The sequence below is a fragment of the Raphanus sativus genome, chromosome 3 (genome assembly GCF_000801105.2).
Source record: "Raphanus sativus cultivar WK10039 chromosome 3, ASM80110v3, whole genome shotgun sequence".
In the NCBI taxonomy this organism is placed as follows: domain Eukaryota; kingdom Viridiplantae; phylum Streptophyta; class Magnoliopsida; order Brassicales; family Brassicaceae; genus Raphanus; species Raphanus sativus.
In genome coordinates, this window is record NC_079513.1 from 20,567,911 (window position 1) to 20,582,040 (window position 14,130).

Consider the following 14,130-nt stretch of genomic DNA (forward strand, 5'->3'; position numbering starts at 1 on the left):
GATTATCGCTGCCAGCTCTCTCTCTCTCTCTCCAAAAATGGTCGATGCCGGCTCTCTCTATCTCTCCGGTGAGTCTCTGGAGAACTACACAAGCGAGTATTTTCTAATTATATCTTCAAATCATTTGTGTTTAGCGTTCATGAATTTCAATTTCCTCTCACTTATGTGCAGAGCCGGTCCTAGAAATATTTTAGCAAAAGAAAAAAAAAAAAAAGAAAAATACAGGGCCGATTAAATTCAAAGTTGTGATGGTTACAATGGGAGTTACTGCCACATTGCTTTTTTGCTACATTTTCATAGACAAATGTATGACATATTTCAATAGTATTTTTTTATAACAAATGTATTTGGATCATCGGTTTTGATATGTTGGATCGTTGATATTAGGTGACGAATATACTTGAAATACATCATGCTGATACTGGTATCTCTCATGTAAAACTTAACTTCATATATGTTCGGTTAATAGTTTTTTATTTTTTTGTTTCTTAAATATAATATTCAGTTTCCGTCACAGTTGTAAAAAAGAGATTGGGGGTTTCTTCTCAATCTCGCTTCGCTAGCTCGCTCGCTGCCAGATCCAGGAGTCAAAATGGAGTCACCACCACCTCACTCGAATTTGCTCCCCGAAGTCGACTCCTTACCCGATGGATTCGTCGACGACGGAGCTGCTGTTGACCAACCTCTCGTTTCTCCGGCGACCGACGAACAAAATCGTGATGATGATGATATCCCGATCGAGAAAGCAGAGAAGCCCAGGACTTTCCCCGTTCCTCTGTGTGAAGAAACAGATGGCAATGACGACGAGGAGGTGGATGACCTAAGCAAGGTCTCCAGCAAGCTTAGCTTAGAGCAGAAAGAATCATCTCCTCCTCCTCCTCAAACATGTAAGAGAAGATGTGAACAAATAGATTCTTAATTGGCTTTTTTTCTCGTCTCTAAAACCTTATTTGTTTTGCTTTTGAGTTAAGTATCATCAGAAGGGTCTAGTCAAAATCCAAACTTGGCCAAGGACAAGGCAACGGACTCTACTCAGAGTGTAGATTCGGTCAAACCCAGAAAACAAGTTTGTATTTTTTTTCATTTAAGCCAGGGCCAGAATCATATTTATGCTGTGTGTTGATGATGTTTCATTGAAAGCTGCAGGAGCGTAAGAGTTCAAAGAACATGTTCAAATCAGAAAAGGAGTTTCTTGAATTCATGCTCAAGTATCAACAAGTCATTTCCGAAAGAGATTCTGGTATTAAATTAAGAAACCCTGTTTTTGTGTCTCACTTTTCTATTCTTCTATGCTTTTTGAACATATTTGCTTTTCTTTCTTTTCTATTTTATGTAGCTATTACTGTCCGTGACAAGCTTGAGTCACTTTGTAGAGAGTTACAACGTCAAAACAAAATGTTGATGGTATACATTCCTTTCTTCTTTCTTTTTTACTCTACTTGGTTTGCCTTATAGAGTGTCTTAGTTCCTTTGTATAACAGGAAGAATGCAAGCGGGTGTCGACTGAGGGACAGACTTTAAGATCAGATTTGTCCACCAAGTTCCAGGAAGCAATTAAGGTAGTTGAACATTTTGAATTCTTCCTAGTGGTTTTGATCTTTGCTGCTGGTTATAAAGTTTGAGAAATTTTGCCATTGGTATTTTGTTAGTAAGAAGGACTGTTTAATATCTTTGTCCTCACTAGGAAAATCCTGATGCATCTCTCGTTCTACTCCCTAGTGTCTCTTTTAAGTCTCCTGTGTTATTTGCTCAGGGAAAATAATCTTATCCTTTTTCTTCTTCGTTAACATGTGAAAGTCCGCATTAATATTGGCACATGTTAGTTTCACGTAGATGAATACTATGTCATAGACTGATAGCAGATTACTTTTTTGTTGGATCTGTCAGAAACTTGCAAAAAATCAAAACCATCCTTTTCTTTGTAGTATGTTACCTTACTAAATTAACTTTGGTTAATAGGATGTGAGCATTAAGTTGGACGAGCAAAAGGATGAAAGCCTCTCTCAACTAAAAGAAAATGAGATGTAAGCCCAAAGACCTCAGTCACCAACTTATTCGATTGTAGTTGAGTAGCAAGTTTATAGTCATATATATGTATTTCATACAAAATAAGTAAATCGTTATGACTAGGCTCAGTCACATTCTGCAAACTATATCTTAGAGGTCCTTTGTCAATATCAGTGGGTTTTTGTTTTTACACTTAATCTCCAGGTTAAGGACGAAGTTGAAGCACCTGGCCGATCAATATATGCTTTCAGAACAACAACATGAGCAAAGGGTATGTATATTCTTTCTTTAAACTATATATCTAAGAAGAAGCATCGTTTAACTTGTGATGTATTTACTTTACAACATCTCTTTCTTTCTTTCTTTTTTTGGAAATGAACAGTTGAAGCAGAAAACACTGGAGCTACAGATTTCTGAACTAAAAATCAAACAGCACGAGGAGAAACTCATACATGAACAGTCTCAGATGAAGGTTTACGCAGATCAAGTTTCTCAGCTTTTAGCAACTGAGAAAAACTTGAGGGTGCAGCTAACATCTGATGGAGAGAAGTTCCAGCAGTTCCAGGTCTGCTCTCTCTCTCTTCCCCTTTTCAAGTTCCTTTCTTCCACAAGGTTTGTGTAATATAAATGAAAAATAAATGCACAGGATGCGTTGGTGAAGAGCAACGAAGTGTTTGAAACATTCAAACAAGAAATCGATAAGGTAAAATAAAAACACGTCTTTGAAATGCTAGTTTCTGTGATCTTATTTGAAAAAAGATGATCATGTGTCTCTCTGTTGATGTTAGATGTCAAAAGCAATAAAAGAACTGAGGAAAGAAAACGCATTCCTGAAGAGCAAAACAGAGAGATCGGATCTTACTCTAATAGAACTCGTTGAAGAGGTAAGACGAACCATTTTTTTTGTGGGTTGTTATGAAACCAACCAATAGAAGATAACAACAATGCTTTTGGTTAAAATATTTGAGCAGCGTGAAAGACTGAAGAAACAGTTGGAGAAGACAAAGAATCAGAAAGATAAGCTTGAATCGCTTTGCAGATCACTTCAAGCCGAAAGAAAGCAAAAAGAAACTAACAACACTAGCGATTCTGCCTCTCAAGCTTGAGATTGATTATGATTTACTTAAGGTTTCTGTTTCTATTGGTTTTTTTTTGTTCTTGTGGTAAACTAATTAGTAAATTCGAGGATCATTCAGATGTCAGGGTGTTTTTTAACCGGAACCAAAAGACAACCAAAACGAATAATATCCTGCTAGTGGTTATTGTTTTTTTTTCTTTTTATATTCAAAATATCTGAACCAGACCAAATCGATGTATGAATATATTTCTATATGTTGACAAAAAAAAAAGAATATATTTCTATATACACTTAAAAGAATATTAGTTATAGTTTTTCCTTGTGGAGTTTTATTGGTTATAAATTCAGTTTTTTCTTGTGGAGTTTTAAACTAATTAGCAAATTCAGATTAAAAGAATCTGCGATTCTCATTAGTCAACTATAAATTTCACATATAAAAAGAAAACTTAAAAAAAAAAATTAATTAAGAATATATGTCTCTCCACAATCCGTATATAAAAAGCGTTTTTTAAGTCATTATGACAAAGAGATGGAATAATAGTAGTTGAGAAAGGAAAAGAAAAAGAAAAAGAAAAAGTAAAAAGGGAGAAAATGTCAACCATTTGATCATGACCTAAAATGAAACTAATCGTACGGCTCATGTGAATTGAGACGAATAAGACCTACTCTACTCATTCTTCTAATTAAAATCGAGCTGTGTTGTTCCTCTTGTTGTTGTTGTTACAACAAACTAAAAAAATAAACAGTGCCCTTTCGCGCAAGCTTCGAGTCGTCGTCGTCTCTTCTCTCTCTTTCGAATCCGCCGTCTCCGATACGCTTTTCCGCCGGCGCGGTTAGATCGTACAAAAAGCCTAAGGTTAATCATTTCCCCTCTCCGTTTAATCGATCTTCGATTTCCTCTTTCTCCTCCTCCTCCTCGGATTGTTAATACTGCTGATTTTTCGTTTTACAGGTAAGAGAGAAAATGTGGGGAATCTTGAGGCGAAGTGCCGTCGATGGAGGAGGCTTCTCTTCTTCGGTAACTCCTTTGCTTTTATCTGTTCATTTGACGATACACGATTTGAGATTTTCATTCGAGTCTCTGAGATTCTGATTTTTTTTTTTTTTTTTTTTGGAAAATGGATGATGCTTGAACAGTCTCTCGGAAAGACGCGATTCGCTTTGGTTTCCGCAAGGAGCTATGCAGCTGGTTCAAAAGAGGTAACTTCCCTACCTACTTTCATGTGCCTTCCAACATAGTGTAATGCCATTTACATTTATTTATGTATGAATATATATCCTTTGTTTTAGATGACAGTCAGAGACGCTCTAAACTCTGCAATTGATGAGGAGATGTCTGCGGATCCTAAAGTTTTTGTCATGGGTGAAGAGGTTTGTTTTTTCAGCTGACTTGACTTGATTGATTGATGATATATCATCCGGCATTTCTCATCAGATATTTGATTTTTTTCAGTTTTTTTATCTTTTTATTTTTTTTGTTCTAGGTTGGACAATATCAAGGTGCCTACAAGGTTAGAATTACTTTCTTTGACCTGGTGTGAAAAAAAATAGATTAAATTTCTAGTTTACTCTCTCTCTTGTTCTGACCCTCCCTTGACATGTACTCTCAGATCACTAAAGGCCTTTTGGAGAAGTATGGTCCTGAGAGAGTCTACGATACCCCTATTACCGAGGTTTTTTTTTATTTCTTCGCTCTTGTAATCCTTATGTCCATCCATGTTTCTAGATTAGGGGAAGATTTTTCTAACAAGTCATCTTTTTTTTTTCTTAGGCTGGATTTACTGGAATTGGAGTTGGTGCCGCCTATGCTGGCTTAAAGCCCGTTGTAGAATTTATGACTTTCAACTTTTCTATGCAGGTTAGCGTTGTTGGTTTTGTGTTCTTTTTTTTCTTTCTAATACTACATTTTACCTCTTTCCTTGACCTGGCTTAGCATCACTGTTGCGTTAAGGGATTATGCACTGTTGTGCAAAGACATTCGTTTTATATCCCTATTTGTATCCTAAACATCTCTATTGGAATTTGTTTCAGGCAATTGATCATATCATAAACTCTGCTGCAAAGTCGAATTACATGTCTGCTGGACAGATAAATGTACCCATTGTCTTTAGAGGACCCAATGGTGCTGCTGCTGGTGTCGGTGCTCAGCATTCTCAGGTAAAGGCTAACGCAAATTCTGTATAACATACCTTTTTCTTCACACAATAGGATCAAGGAACTGTTCTTTAACGTTGATATTTTAGCTGATTGATTATAATAAAGGTTCTTAGCACAGTAATGTGCAACTGTCTTCTCTTTTAAGCTTGTAATGAACACATGAAACCATGACTGTCTCAGTCTGTCTAGAGAAGAGCCTAGAATTTATGACTAACATGATTTATAGATGTATTTAAAATTTTATCACTGTCCATGTAGTGGTACCATTCATTGTTTAACTAACATGATAAATACTAGGATCCAGGAATAGTCTGTGTTTACGACTGCTTGTGGCCTTGTATATGTATCTCTAGATATTAAATTAAATGGTGGTACTTTTTTCTACATTTTGCAGTGCTATGCAGCATGGTACGCTTCAGTACCTGGTTTGAAAGTTCTTGCTCCATATTCAGCTGAAGATGCTCGTGGTCTTCTTAAAGCTGCGATTAGAGACCCTGACCCTGTTGTCTTCCTTGAAAACGAGTTACTGTAAGTAGTACGCCTAATCTGATTTTTTTTTGTCTATATGACTAGAGCCTAAAGCCACAGACGTAACATTTCCCACTTAATTTGGTTCCGTCATGCAGATATGGTGAATCATTTCCAATTTCAGAAGAAGCACTTGATTCAAGTTTCTGTCTTCCCATAGGCAAAGCCAAGGTACTTGTCGCTTGATATATATATATATATAGCGTCCTCTTTGTTTTTCTTTCGTTTTTCTTCAGTCTAGCAGTCGGATGCTTTAATGATGTATTGGCTAATAACAGATTGAACGAGAAGGAAAGGATGTAACCATAACAACTTTCTCCAAGATGGTCGGTTTTGCCCTCAAGGTTTGACATTCACCATCTCCTTTCAGTAATCACAACTCAGAACATTTTTGCAAGTTTCCTCCCTATAGATCAAATATTACTCTCCGATGATTTTTTTGCCTCGCATGATTCTTACAAAAATGGTGCTCATCTTTGTTCTGTCTCTGAAAATAACTTAAATGTAAATGATTCCAGGCAGCTGAGAAGCTCGCAGAAGAGGGAATAAGTGCCGAGGTATGAAGATTTTCAGTTTTATCCTGTGATTCTACTTGAAATTCGTAAGCTTTGATACCTATTGTGGTAATAAAATGGATTAGGTAATAAATCTGCGGTCAATCCGTCCGCTAGACAGAGCAACCATCAATGCTTCAGTGAGAAAGACGAGTAGATTGGTAACAGTTGAAGAAGGTTTCCCTCAGCATGGAGTCTGTGCAGAAATCTGGTTAGAAACGGAACAATTTTTTTTTGGATTACTATAACACACTATTGTGTCAGAATCATTTGATTAATGTTTGTGTTATGGTGGATGGGATCAGTGCTTCGGTAGTAGAGGAGAGCTTTTCATACTTGGATGCACCGGTGGAGAGGATAGCAGGAGCTGATGTTCCAATGCCTTACGCAGCTAACCTAGAGAGATTGGCTCTTCCTCAGGTAGAGGATATCGTTCGAGCAGCAAAGAGAGCTTGTTACAGATCCAAATAAAGAAAATGATCATCTTCAGAAAACCCACCCCCCAACACATTTCTTCTTTGATCTTTAAAGGGAAGGAAAATAAGAAAAAGGAGAAAATGATAGTCTCTTTTTGCTCAAAACAACCGTTCCTTGTGATTTTATTTGATATCTTGCTATTGTTAATTCTCTGCCTGAGGTTTTCATTTTTCCTTTTTTTTGTTTTGCGAATTGAAAATTATACATCTTTTGGGGTCTAGTGAAAGAGTTCATAACACCTGCCTTTTTCTTTGTGAAATGATTGGGCAGGCAAATCCCACCAGTTAATGAGAGTTGTTCCTACTACTGTTTTATGTTCTCTAATTTCCAAGTATTAAGCCATTTCTGGAATATTTTAATTTTATTTCCATTTGGTGTGTTACTCTGATACGTTTGGCACCTGTTAAAAAATGATGTATGAAGTGAAAACTTTTCAGAACTTAAGATTGATGGATCGCTTATCTCACTAATTATACTCATCTAGGTGAATTATTTGGATAAGTGTCATTTTAGTCTAAAATTTTGAAATTTATTTGAATGATGTCAATTTTAACACAAAATAAACATCAGTTCTCATCTCTATCCAGATGGAAAGAACATCCTCATCTCCATCAAGATGGACAAACAAATATGCTCGAAGTAAATAAAAAAAGCTGATGTCAACATGTTTTGAAACATTCCAATCATTGATCCTCAAAACACATTTCACCAATATTTCACCAACTATACAATTTATAAAGTAGGATTCTAAAACTACCTGAACTGTGTTTTTTACATCAGAGTCAAACCACATCTCCATTTGTTCACTCTCACTCTCTTTCTATTCTCTGCTACAAAAGAATTTGAACTTCTTCAACCAATCTATTATTTTTGATGCACTAATATAAAACTCTCAACTCATATCTTATCTCCGGACCCCAAACACCTCTGACCTGCTCCTGAAAAGCAAGTCCATAGATAGCCCAAGGGCTGGAGGAGGTTTAAGCCCCCATATGTACTTTCTAGAAGAAGAAGACCCTTCTTTGTTTGAAATCTTTCTCATCGATGTCCCTTCCCCAACCTTCAGTGATCTCGATGACCCGAAAGAAGCCTCATGCTTCTCACCAAACACTGAGTTTTTCTTTGGCTGATGATGATCTTCTTCCACTGGGTGCCCGACTGCACCATCCTGGTGAGGTGGTGGGAACTTCTCGCTCCTGATCTTCCCATGCGTTTGCGGCAACACTCTGCATCTCTGCAAAACACAGAGGGAAAAGGGTTACATACATATTGTGCTTGTGCATGAGTATTAAAATGAGATGAACAGAGGATTTTGCTCACATCTAAGTTGGCTTGATTCTCAGCATTAGCTTCTGGCGCTGGAAAAGCTCTCCCAGTGCGATCTCCACGTAACCTTATTCTTCTAGCTCCTTCAACACCATTAGCTTTTCTAGTAATATTCTTTTGCCTAGAAAAATAAACAAATGCAGCCAAAGATCAGTTTTTTTTTTTTTTTTTTTGAATGAATGAATGTTAAATTAAAGATCAGTTACTTATCAAATAGCATCAAGAAAACGCATAGAAGAAGATGTACCTTCTTGCCTCTTGGTCCCTTAGCTTTATATTCAGTTCTTTCGAAGGTGGATATTTTGGTAGACTTGATGGATCACACGCTAACGGTTCACTCGTAAAGAACTGTACACGTAATACCAAATTATAGAAACTTTGGTTAGAAAGTTCTTTTTTTCTCCTCTGTTCCCAACTCAAAAGTAACCTAAAAGATGACTCTCACTTCACTGTTTAAAGCCGAGGTAGAAGTTCCACGATCATCAGGATCTATAGCGAGAAGCGTCTCCACTAGATGCACAGTTGATGGAGCGAAGCCATTAAATGCTTCAGCCACACAACGTTTGTACGGATGCTGCGGCTTAAAAAGGGTAGCGTTGGGTAATTTGTACTTCTTCCAGTACAAATCTGAAGGGGAACCACATAACTTAAATATCTTATGAAGTTGTTCAACCTAACCAAAAAAAAAAAAAAATTAGTTAATAAAAAAAACAGTAAACAATAGTCTAGTTTTTGGTTGTAACATGCATTTATATGGTCCCAAGATCATGAAGTTTAGTTCCCAAAGACAAAAGTCAAACTCACCAAGAAGCATTAATTATAAGAGGGCCCTACACATGTGTATCTGATAGCTAAAGGTTTGGTTTTTTTACCTCGGTTCTTCCTGGCATAACGGGCTTGCCGGCAAGTAACTCCGCCATGATACAACCAGCACTCCAAAGATCAACGCCAGTGCTATAGTTGGTAGCTCCAAGAAGAAGCTCAGGGGGACGGTACCAGAGCGTGACAACACGACTAGTCATCATTGTTTGCTTTGGGTCATAAAACGTAGCCAACCCAAAATCAGCAATCTTCAGTATTCCATTGTTATCTATCAGCAGATTAGAGCCTTTGATGTCTCGATGTAACACTCCTCTACTATGACAGTGCTCTAGCCCTGATAGTAGCTGCTTCATAAAGCACTTCACCTAAATAACAAAACAAAAAAAACGACCTTAACAATAATCTAGATATACTTTTTTGTTATGACGGACCAGATGTCCTTTTCCACCAGACGCTCTACTAGAGCCAAACCAGATGTCCGCGCTGGCGGCTAAACGCTCTCAATTAGAGACAGATGTGAGAAATTGGACATCTGGTACGGACGTTTGGCTCTAGTAGACCGTCTGGTTTGTCACAACACTACTACTTAAAATTAGAAAAAGACAACAAACCTGAGAAAGATCAAACTTGGCACCTTGAGTAGTTGCAGCTAGACCAGTGAGATCATGCTCCATATACTCAAACACAAGGTAGAGACTACAAGAAACCCTGGAAGCAACTAACCCTAGAAGCTTAATAACATTAGGATGATTAAGTCGTCGGAGGACAAGAATCTCTCTGGCCATGAACTTAACACTCTCTGCTTCCAAATTATCAAACCTAACTTTCTTCAATGCTACAATCTCTCCACTCAATAGATCCTTAGCTTTGTACACATTGCTATAAGTTCCTTGCCCTATCTATTTAAAATAAATAAGAATTAATTATAATTTATATCTGCTAATGATTAGTGTTTTGATTAATACTTAAAATTAAATGGTGTTACCTTGTCGAGCTTCTCGTATGTGGTGGCTCGTCGAGGAGCGAAGTCTCTGATGGATTCGCCGCAAGCAGCGATAAGCCACGGCGGCCATCCTTCCGGCGCAGAGAGACTCATCCTTAACGGACGGCGAGAGGAGCCGGCGGAGAAGTCGCCGGTGTGCCACGTTCTTGCCGTTCGAATCTGGTTTGAAGCTGCGTCCTTCTCTCTTTCTACCTCCGGTACAGATACAGAAGATGGCAAATGATCCGTCGTAGTATCACGGCGGAGGTTTTCAGGAGGAGGAGCTTCATTTTTCGCTCCGGCGGAGTTCTTGCAGAGGACGCAGCCCATATATTGGCACGTAGGAGAGGAGTGAAGCACGGTGGTTTTCCGTTAATAGTTAACGGTGTGGTTTCACGTCAATCTGAGATGTGTGACGTCATCTCTCCCTAACTAAAAAGAGTTGTGAAGAATACTTACACGACATGCCATAGAGTTTTGGTATTTGTACATAGAGATACATGCCTGAAGTACAGTTACAAAAGTGATCAATTTGTTAATGAAGCCTTTGTCACTCGTAAAATGTTTGAAGCCCAAAAAGTTGATTCTTTTTCTTGTTCAAACGCTTTTGACTTTTTGTGTATTTTTCTTTTTCTTTAACTAAAAGTCTATTTATGATCCTATCTCATTAGTATTATTTAATTTTGGATGCTTAGACCGCTTTGTCAACGACAAAAATAATTTTAAAATCAATTCTTTTTAATTAAAATTAAGATATCTACGTTGTATTCGGCCAATAAATATTGTGTAAAGGTGTGGCATTTTTTCACGATAAAGAGAACAATTCACGACGCTAAAGATATTTTATTTTCAGTTATGTCTAAAAATTTGCTACATCGTTCCGTCGAAAGATAACAATTCAGCAAATTATAAATTTTAATTTTCAGTCACGTTATTTTCTTTTACATCATTCAGATTAATCTTTTTATCTATATAATTTATCAACATATTATTAAAAATCTTATTTTTTTGCAGCTTCGCTTTTAGGTAACACAACAACATACAATACAAACTTGATATCTTGTATTGTACCACTTCACCTAAACCCAATTGTACAATCATACAATAGTCCTTGAGATTTTATAGACTACTTTGTCTGTATAGGACATTTGTCCATATATACATACATACATACATACACCAGCAAGGACATTTGTCTTTAAGATTGACCCGGGAACTAAACCAACCCACAATCTAATAGATGAAGTCCCTCTAGATTCCTTCCTCACTGCACTTCAGTTATTACCAATTTTTAAATTTATTAATATTCGGCAATTTATTGACAAATAAGAACTTCGCAAAATCATTTATAACAAGGAATGATCCACTATGACAAATTAATTTGAGTAACCGTTTGCTGTTGAAGAAAATGACAAATAAATTTATACAAGCAAAAAAAGTCGTATAACTTTGTTGACGATGGACAACATGTTGAAGTTGTAAGTCTCCCACAAAGACTAATTCAAATTCAAGTTTTATCAAAGAGCCAATCAAGGAACAAAAGATGTAAACAAACCAAAGACCAGGACGACGACAAAAACTTATGCAAGAAGACCCGTGAGTTCTTCTTCAAAAACAATGATTTTAGAAGGATATAAATGAATGGTCAACATTAAACTTGACGGGTAGTTGAGCTTCAAACCAAACTAAACGTCTAGCTTTCGTGTTCACATAATGCAATGCCTTTATTGGTTCGACCTCTATCTTACAAATTCTCACACAAGGTTTAAGTTTTAACTACCCAAAAACACTAAAATCCTTTTCAATTTGAATTCCAGGTGGGTTTTAGTTCGGTTTTGGTTCAATCATTTTATTACTTCACGGATCATAGATATCACTTGCCAGAGTAAAAGCTTGATCTTAAATATATCAAGAAATTAATTTTTGGCCAAATATAACCTATTTTGGATAATTGAAAAAAGAGTTAAATCACCTGTTTAGGATAACTGAATATGCCAAGATTTTTTTCTCAATTATAATCATCTTGGTATATGGTTCAGTTTTGTTGGTTTGGTTTATATAGATTGAAGAAATAACCGGTTCTATCACGGAAACCGATCATAAACCAACCAACTCTATCAACAAGAGTTAAGACATCGAGCATTAATAAAACCTGACAATTACACACTTCACGCCCAATGATCAGCAAGATGAAAACTCGTTTTATGGATATATAGCATTGCATTTAATATTCTCTTTTTTAAAAAAAGTAGTTCACTCTTATCATCAGACAAGAACAGAAACGCAACACATAAAGTTATAATAAACCCAATTAATATCATATCTAGCGCCAAACGAGGCCTCTGCTTTGATAGATTCTAACCAGAGCAGAGCTTTTCAAGCGCCAGATTCTCATCTCCACCACTTGATTCAATTGCACTCCTGACCTGAGCATCTCCAAAACCCATCTCCACAAGTCTCTTCACCTGCGACAAAACAAGCCTCTTTAGTACACAAACCAGACGCTGCATTTTACTCAAAACCTTTAAAATATAGTCATATCCAACAAAACTCACTTTATCCTCGAGAGAAGAGTTCTTGGCGAATGTTTGGGTCCAGTAACGAGCCGTTGATACAAACACTTGATAGTTCTTCATGTACTGTGAACATTATAGAAACACAGAACTGCTTTTAAAGTGTAACTAATTAAAAAAAAACGAACATAACCGATGATGATTAAAGGTAAAAAAAACCTGCTCAGCAACAACAGCATCTTGAGGGTCTTTAGGCTCTGGTGCAGAGAGTAATGCCTGGACTGAAACAAGAGCTGTCTTCAAAGTAAGAGCTGGACTCCACTGGTCTTTCAAGACATCCAAGCATATTGCCCCGCTTTGGCTACTGATATTCGGATGCCTTTTTGGGTTTGGTTAAGATAATAATTCCACAATTAATTAGCACACAATGCATTGCCCAGATATGGTTACTAATTAACAGAAAGTTGATATACTTAAAACATACACCAAGTTTGAAATGATAAAATGTAGTTAAAGAGAACCTTAAAAACAACTCCAAGGATTAAAATTATCAAACCAAACACCCCCAAAGGAAAATGTATATGATACAACCAAAACATTTAAAGAGTTATGCATAAACAATGATTTAATCTCCATAATCAGAAAACCTAAAGATACAGACTTTGAAGTGAGAGTCAAATCAAATCTGCTTACCAAACTTTGGTTGAAAATTGCATCTTTGGAGGCTCAAAGGGATACCCTTCTGAAATATTAGAACAAAAAAAAAAGATAAAACTTTTGATTATGAAATGACCATAATAAACCCTAAATACAATATGAAACCCTAGACAGTAAAGTAGTCCAATCTGAAGCACAATCGAGAAGAATTTCACTTTCCGGATATGTAATTTCAACTCAATTCGAAGCAAAATCAAGTAAAGCCCCAAACTTTATTTACCATCACTAATAAAAAAAAAGAGAGACCTGGAATGGTGATATCGATCTGAAAGGTTCCGCCTTCGTAAGGAGTACCGATTGGACCGGGGATGGTTCCGGTGAGTCGGGTAAGGTTATCGGATTTCGGGCAGACCCGGATGCCCGAGGAGTCTCTGTCTTTCTCGCAATCTTGGAGCTCTTTCTGGACTCGGCTGATATCTATCATCTTCGCGATCCCAATTGAACAATGATCCCCACAAAAGAGAGAGAATTGGAAAAAAAAAAAAAGATAAGATGTGTTTTGAGTTAAAAGAAGCTTCTTTTCGTGCAGAGGTGTTCGAACCGGCACTTCATTTCACTCCGAGTTATGCATAAAGTTAATATTCTCTTCTTTTTTTTTTATCAAAAAGTTAATATTCTCTAGATTTTATAATTTATAATCTAGCACTGTTTTATTACCGATTTTAATCTTTTTTGTTTAAACTTAATGTTATTAGTTTATTAAATTTAGATTGTTTCTACTAAAGAATATTAAGATCTAGGTTTTACTGATTTTTGTATTAACAATCCTTTCAGTAAAATAATTTAAAATATATTGTTATTCACTTAAAGATTTGAATATATTCAAAATATTGTGTATTCGAATTTGATAGATTCTACTTACCATTTATTTGACTTGAAAGAGTTTGAAAAGATTTGAAAATTTGTTTTTTTCGATCATAGATTTGAAAATTGATTTTGTGTTAAATATGTTTTATCAAAATCTAATAT

At 36.4% G+C, this 14,130-nt stretch overlaps 4 protein-coding genes across 5 annotated transcripts; 2 read left to right on the forward strand and 2 right to left on the reverse strand.

Annotated features, from left to right (window-relative positions):
• The first annotated feature begins 499 nt into the window (after positions 1–499).
• Positions 500–3,370, forward strand: LOC108844525 (uncharacterized). 2 transcript variants are annotated; one of them, XM_057004936.1, is made up of 11 exons: positions 500–887; positions 972–1,066; positions 1,141–1,240; positions 1,337–1,404; positions 1,482–1,559; positions 1,960–2,024; positions 2,212–2,278; positions 2,390–2,572; positions 2,654–2,710; positions 2,796–2,891; positions 2,979–3,370. In XM_057004936.1, exons 1-11 carry the CDS (start codon positions 593–595, stop codon positions 3,111–3,113), a joined length of 1,239 nt encoding a protein of 412 aa, XP_056860916.1. In that variant the 5' UTR covers positions 500–592; the 3' UTR covers positions 3,114–3,370. The 2 variants fall into 2 exon arrangements, with proteins under 2 accessions (XP_056860916.1, XP_056860917.1); XM_057004937.1 differs by having other exon boundaries at positions 1,147–1,240.
• A 416-nt stretch (positions 3,371–3,786) lies between these two features.
• On the forward strand, positions 3,787–7,107 carry LOC108844195 (pyruvate dehydrogenase E1 component subunit beta-1, mitochondrial). The gene is made up of 14 exons (XM_018617416.2): positions 3,787–3,941; positions 4,038–4,103; positions 4,223–4,285; positions 4,376–4,456; positions 4,570–4,596; positions 4,696–4,758; positions 4,857–4,943; positions 5,117–5,242; positions 5,637–5,770; positions 5,869–5,941; positions 6,049–6,114; positions 6,289–6,327; positions 6,411–6,535; positions 6,630–7,107. Exons 2-14 carry the CDS (start codon positions 4,050–4,052, stop codon positions 6,793–6,795), a joined length of 1,104 nt encoding a protein of 367 aa, XP_018472918.1. The 5' UTR covers positions 3,787–3,941; positions 4,038–4,049; the 3' UTR covers positions 6,796–7,107.
• Positions 7,108–7,420: 313 nt separating this feature from the next.
• Positions 7,421–10,466, reverse strand: LOC108844439 (probable serine/threonine-protein kinase At1g54610). The gene is made up of 7 exons (XM_018617699.2): positions 9,935–10,466; positions 9,561–9,848; positions 9,000–9,314; positions 8,573–8,800; positions 8,375–8,475; positions 8,122–8,248; positions 7,421–8,035 (listed from the first exon to the last, which is right to left on the reverse strand). Exons 1-7 carry the CDS (start codon positions 10,259–10,261, stop codon positions 7,706–7,708), a joined length of 1,716 nt encoding a protein of 571 aa, XP_018473201.2. The 5' UTR covers positions 10,262–10,466; the 3' UTR covers positions 7,421–7,705.
• A 1,710-nt stretch (positions 10,467–12,176) lies between these two features.
• LOC108844343 (ubiquitin-conjugating enzyme E2 27) lies at positions 12,177–13,706 on the reverse strand. The gene is made up of 5 exons (XM_018617587.2): positions 13,408–13,706; positions 13,138–13,186; positions 12,664–12,823; positions 12,487–12,570; positions 12,177–12,396 (listed from the first exon to the last, which is right to left on the reverse strand). The coding sequence occupies exons 1-5, from the start codon at positions 13,583–13,585 to the stop codon at positions 12,289–12,291; spliced, it is 579 nt and encodes a 192-aa protein (XP_018473089.1). The 5' UTR covers positions 13,586–13,706; the 3' UTR covers positions 12,177–12,288.
• Between the last annotated feature and the right edge of the window lie 424 nt (positions 13,707–14,130).

Coding starts and splice junctions, on each gene's coding strand:
- LOC108844343 (XM_018617587.2), bottom strand. CDS start 13,585: ATGATAGATATCAGCCGAGTCCAGAAAGAGCTCCAAGATTGCGAGAAA. Junction 12,824..13,137: donor CAATTTTCAACCAAAGTTTG/GTAAGCAGATTT, acceptor AAACCCAAAAAG/GCATCCGAATATCAGTAGCC. Junction 12,397..12,486: donor ACTCTTCTCTCGAGGATAAA/GTGAGTTTTGTT, acceptor GTTTTGTCGCAG/GTGAAGAGACTTGTGGAGAT.
- LOC108844439 (XM_018617699.2), bottom strand. CDS start 10,261: ATGGGCTGCGTCCTCTGCAAGAACTCCGCCGGAGCGAAAAATGAAGCT. Junction 8,801..8,999: donor TTATGCCAGGAAGAACCGAG/GTAAAAAAACCA, acceptor TTTTTTGGTTAG/GTTGAACAACTTCATAAGAT. Junction 8,249..8,374: donor AGGGACCAAGAGGCAAGAAG/GTACATCTTCTT, acceptor TTATTTTTCTAG/GCAAAAGAATATTACTAGAA.
- LOC108844525 (XM_057004936.1), top strand. CDS start 593: ATGGAGTCACCACCACCTCACTCGAATTTGCTCCCCGAAGTCGACTCC. Junction 1,405..1,481: donor GTCAAAACAAAATGTTGATG/GTATACATTCCT, acceptor TTTGTATAACAG/GAAGAATGCAAGCGGGTGTC. Junction 1,560..1,959: donor AGTTCCAGGAAGCAATTAAG/GTAGTTGAACAT, acceptor TTTGGTTAATAG/GATGTGAGCATTAAGTTGGA.
- LOC108844195 (XM_018617416.2), top strand. CDS start 4,050: ATGTGGGGAATCTTGAGGCGAAGTGCCGTCGATGGAGGAGGCTTCTCT. Junction 4,104..4,222: donor GAGGAGGCTTCTCTTCTTCG/GTAACTCCTTTG, acceptor ATGCTTGAACAG/TCTCTCGGAAAGACGCGATT. Junction 6,115..6,288: donor TGGTCGGTTTTGCCCTCAAG/GTTTGACATTCA, acceptor AAATGATTCCAG/GCAGCTGAGAAGCTCGCAGA.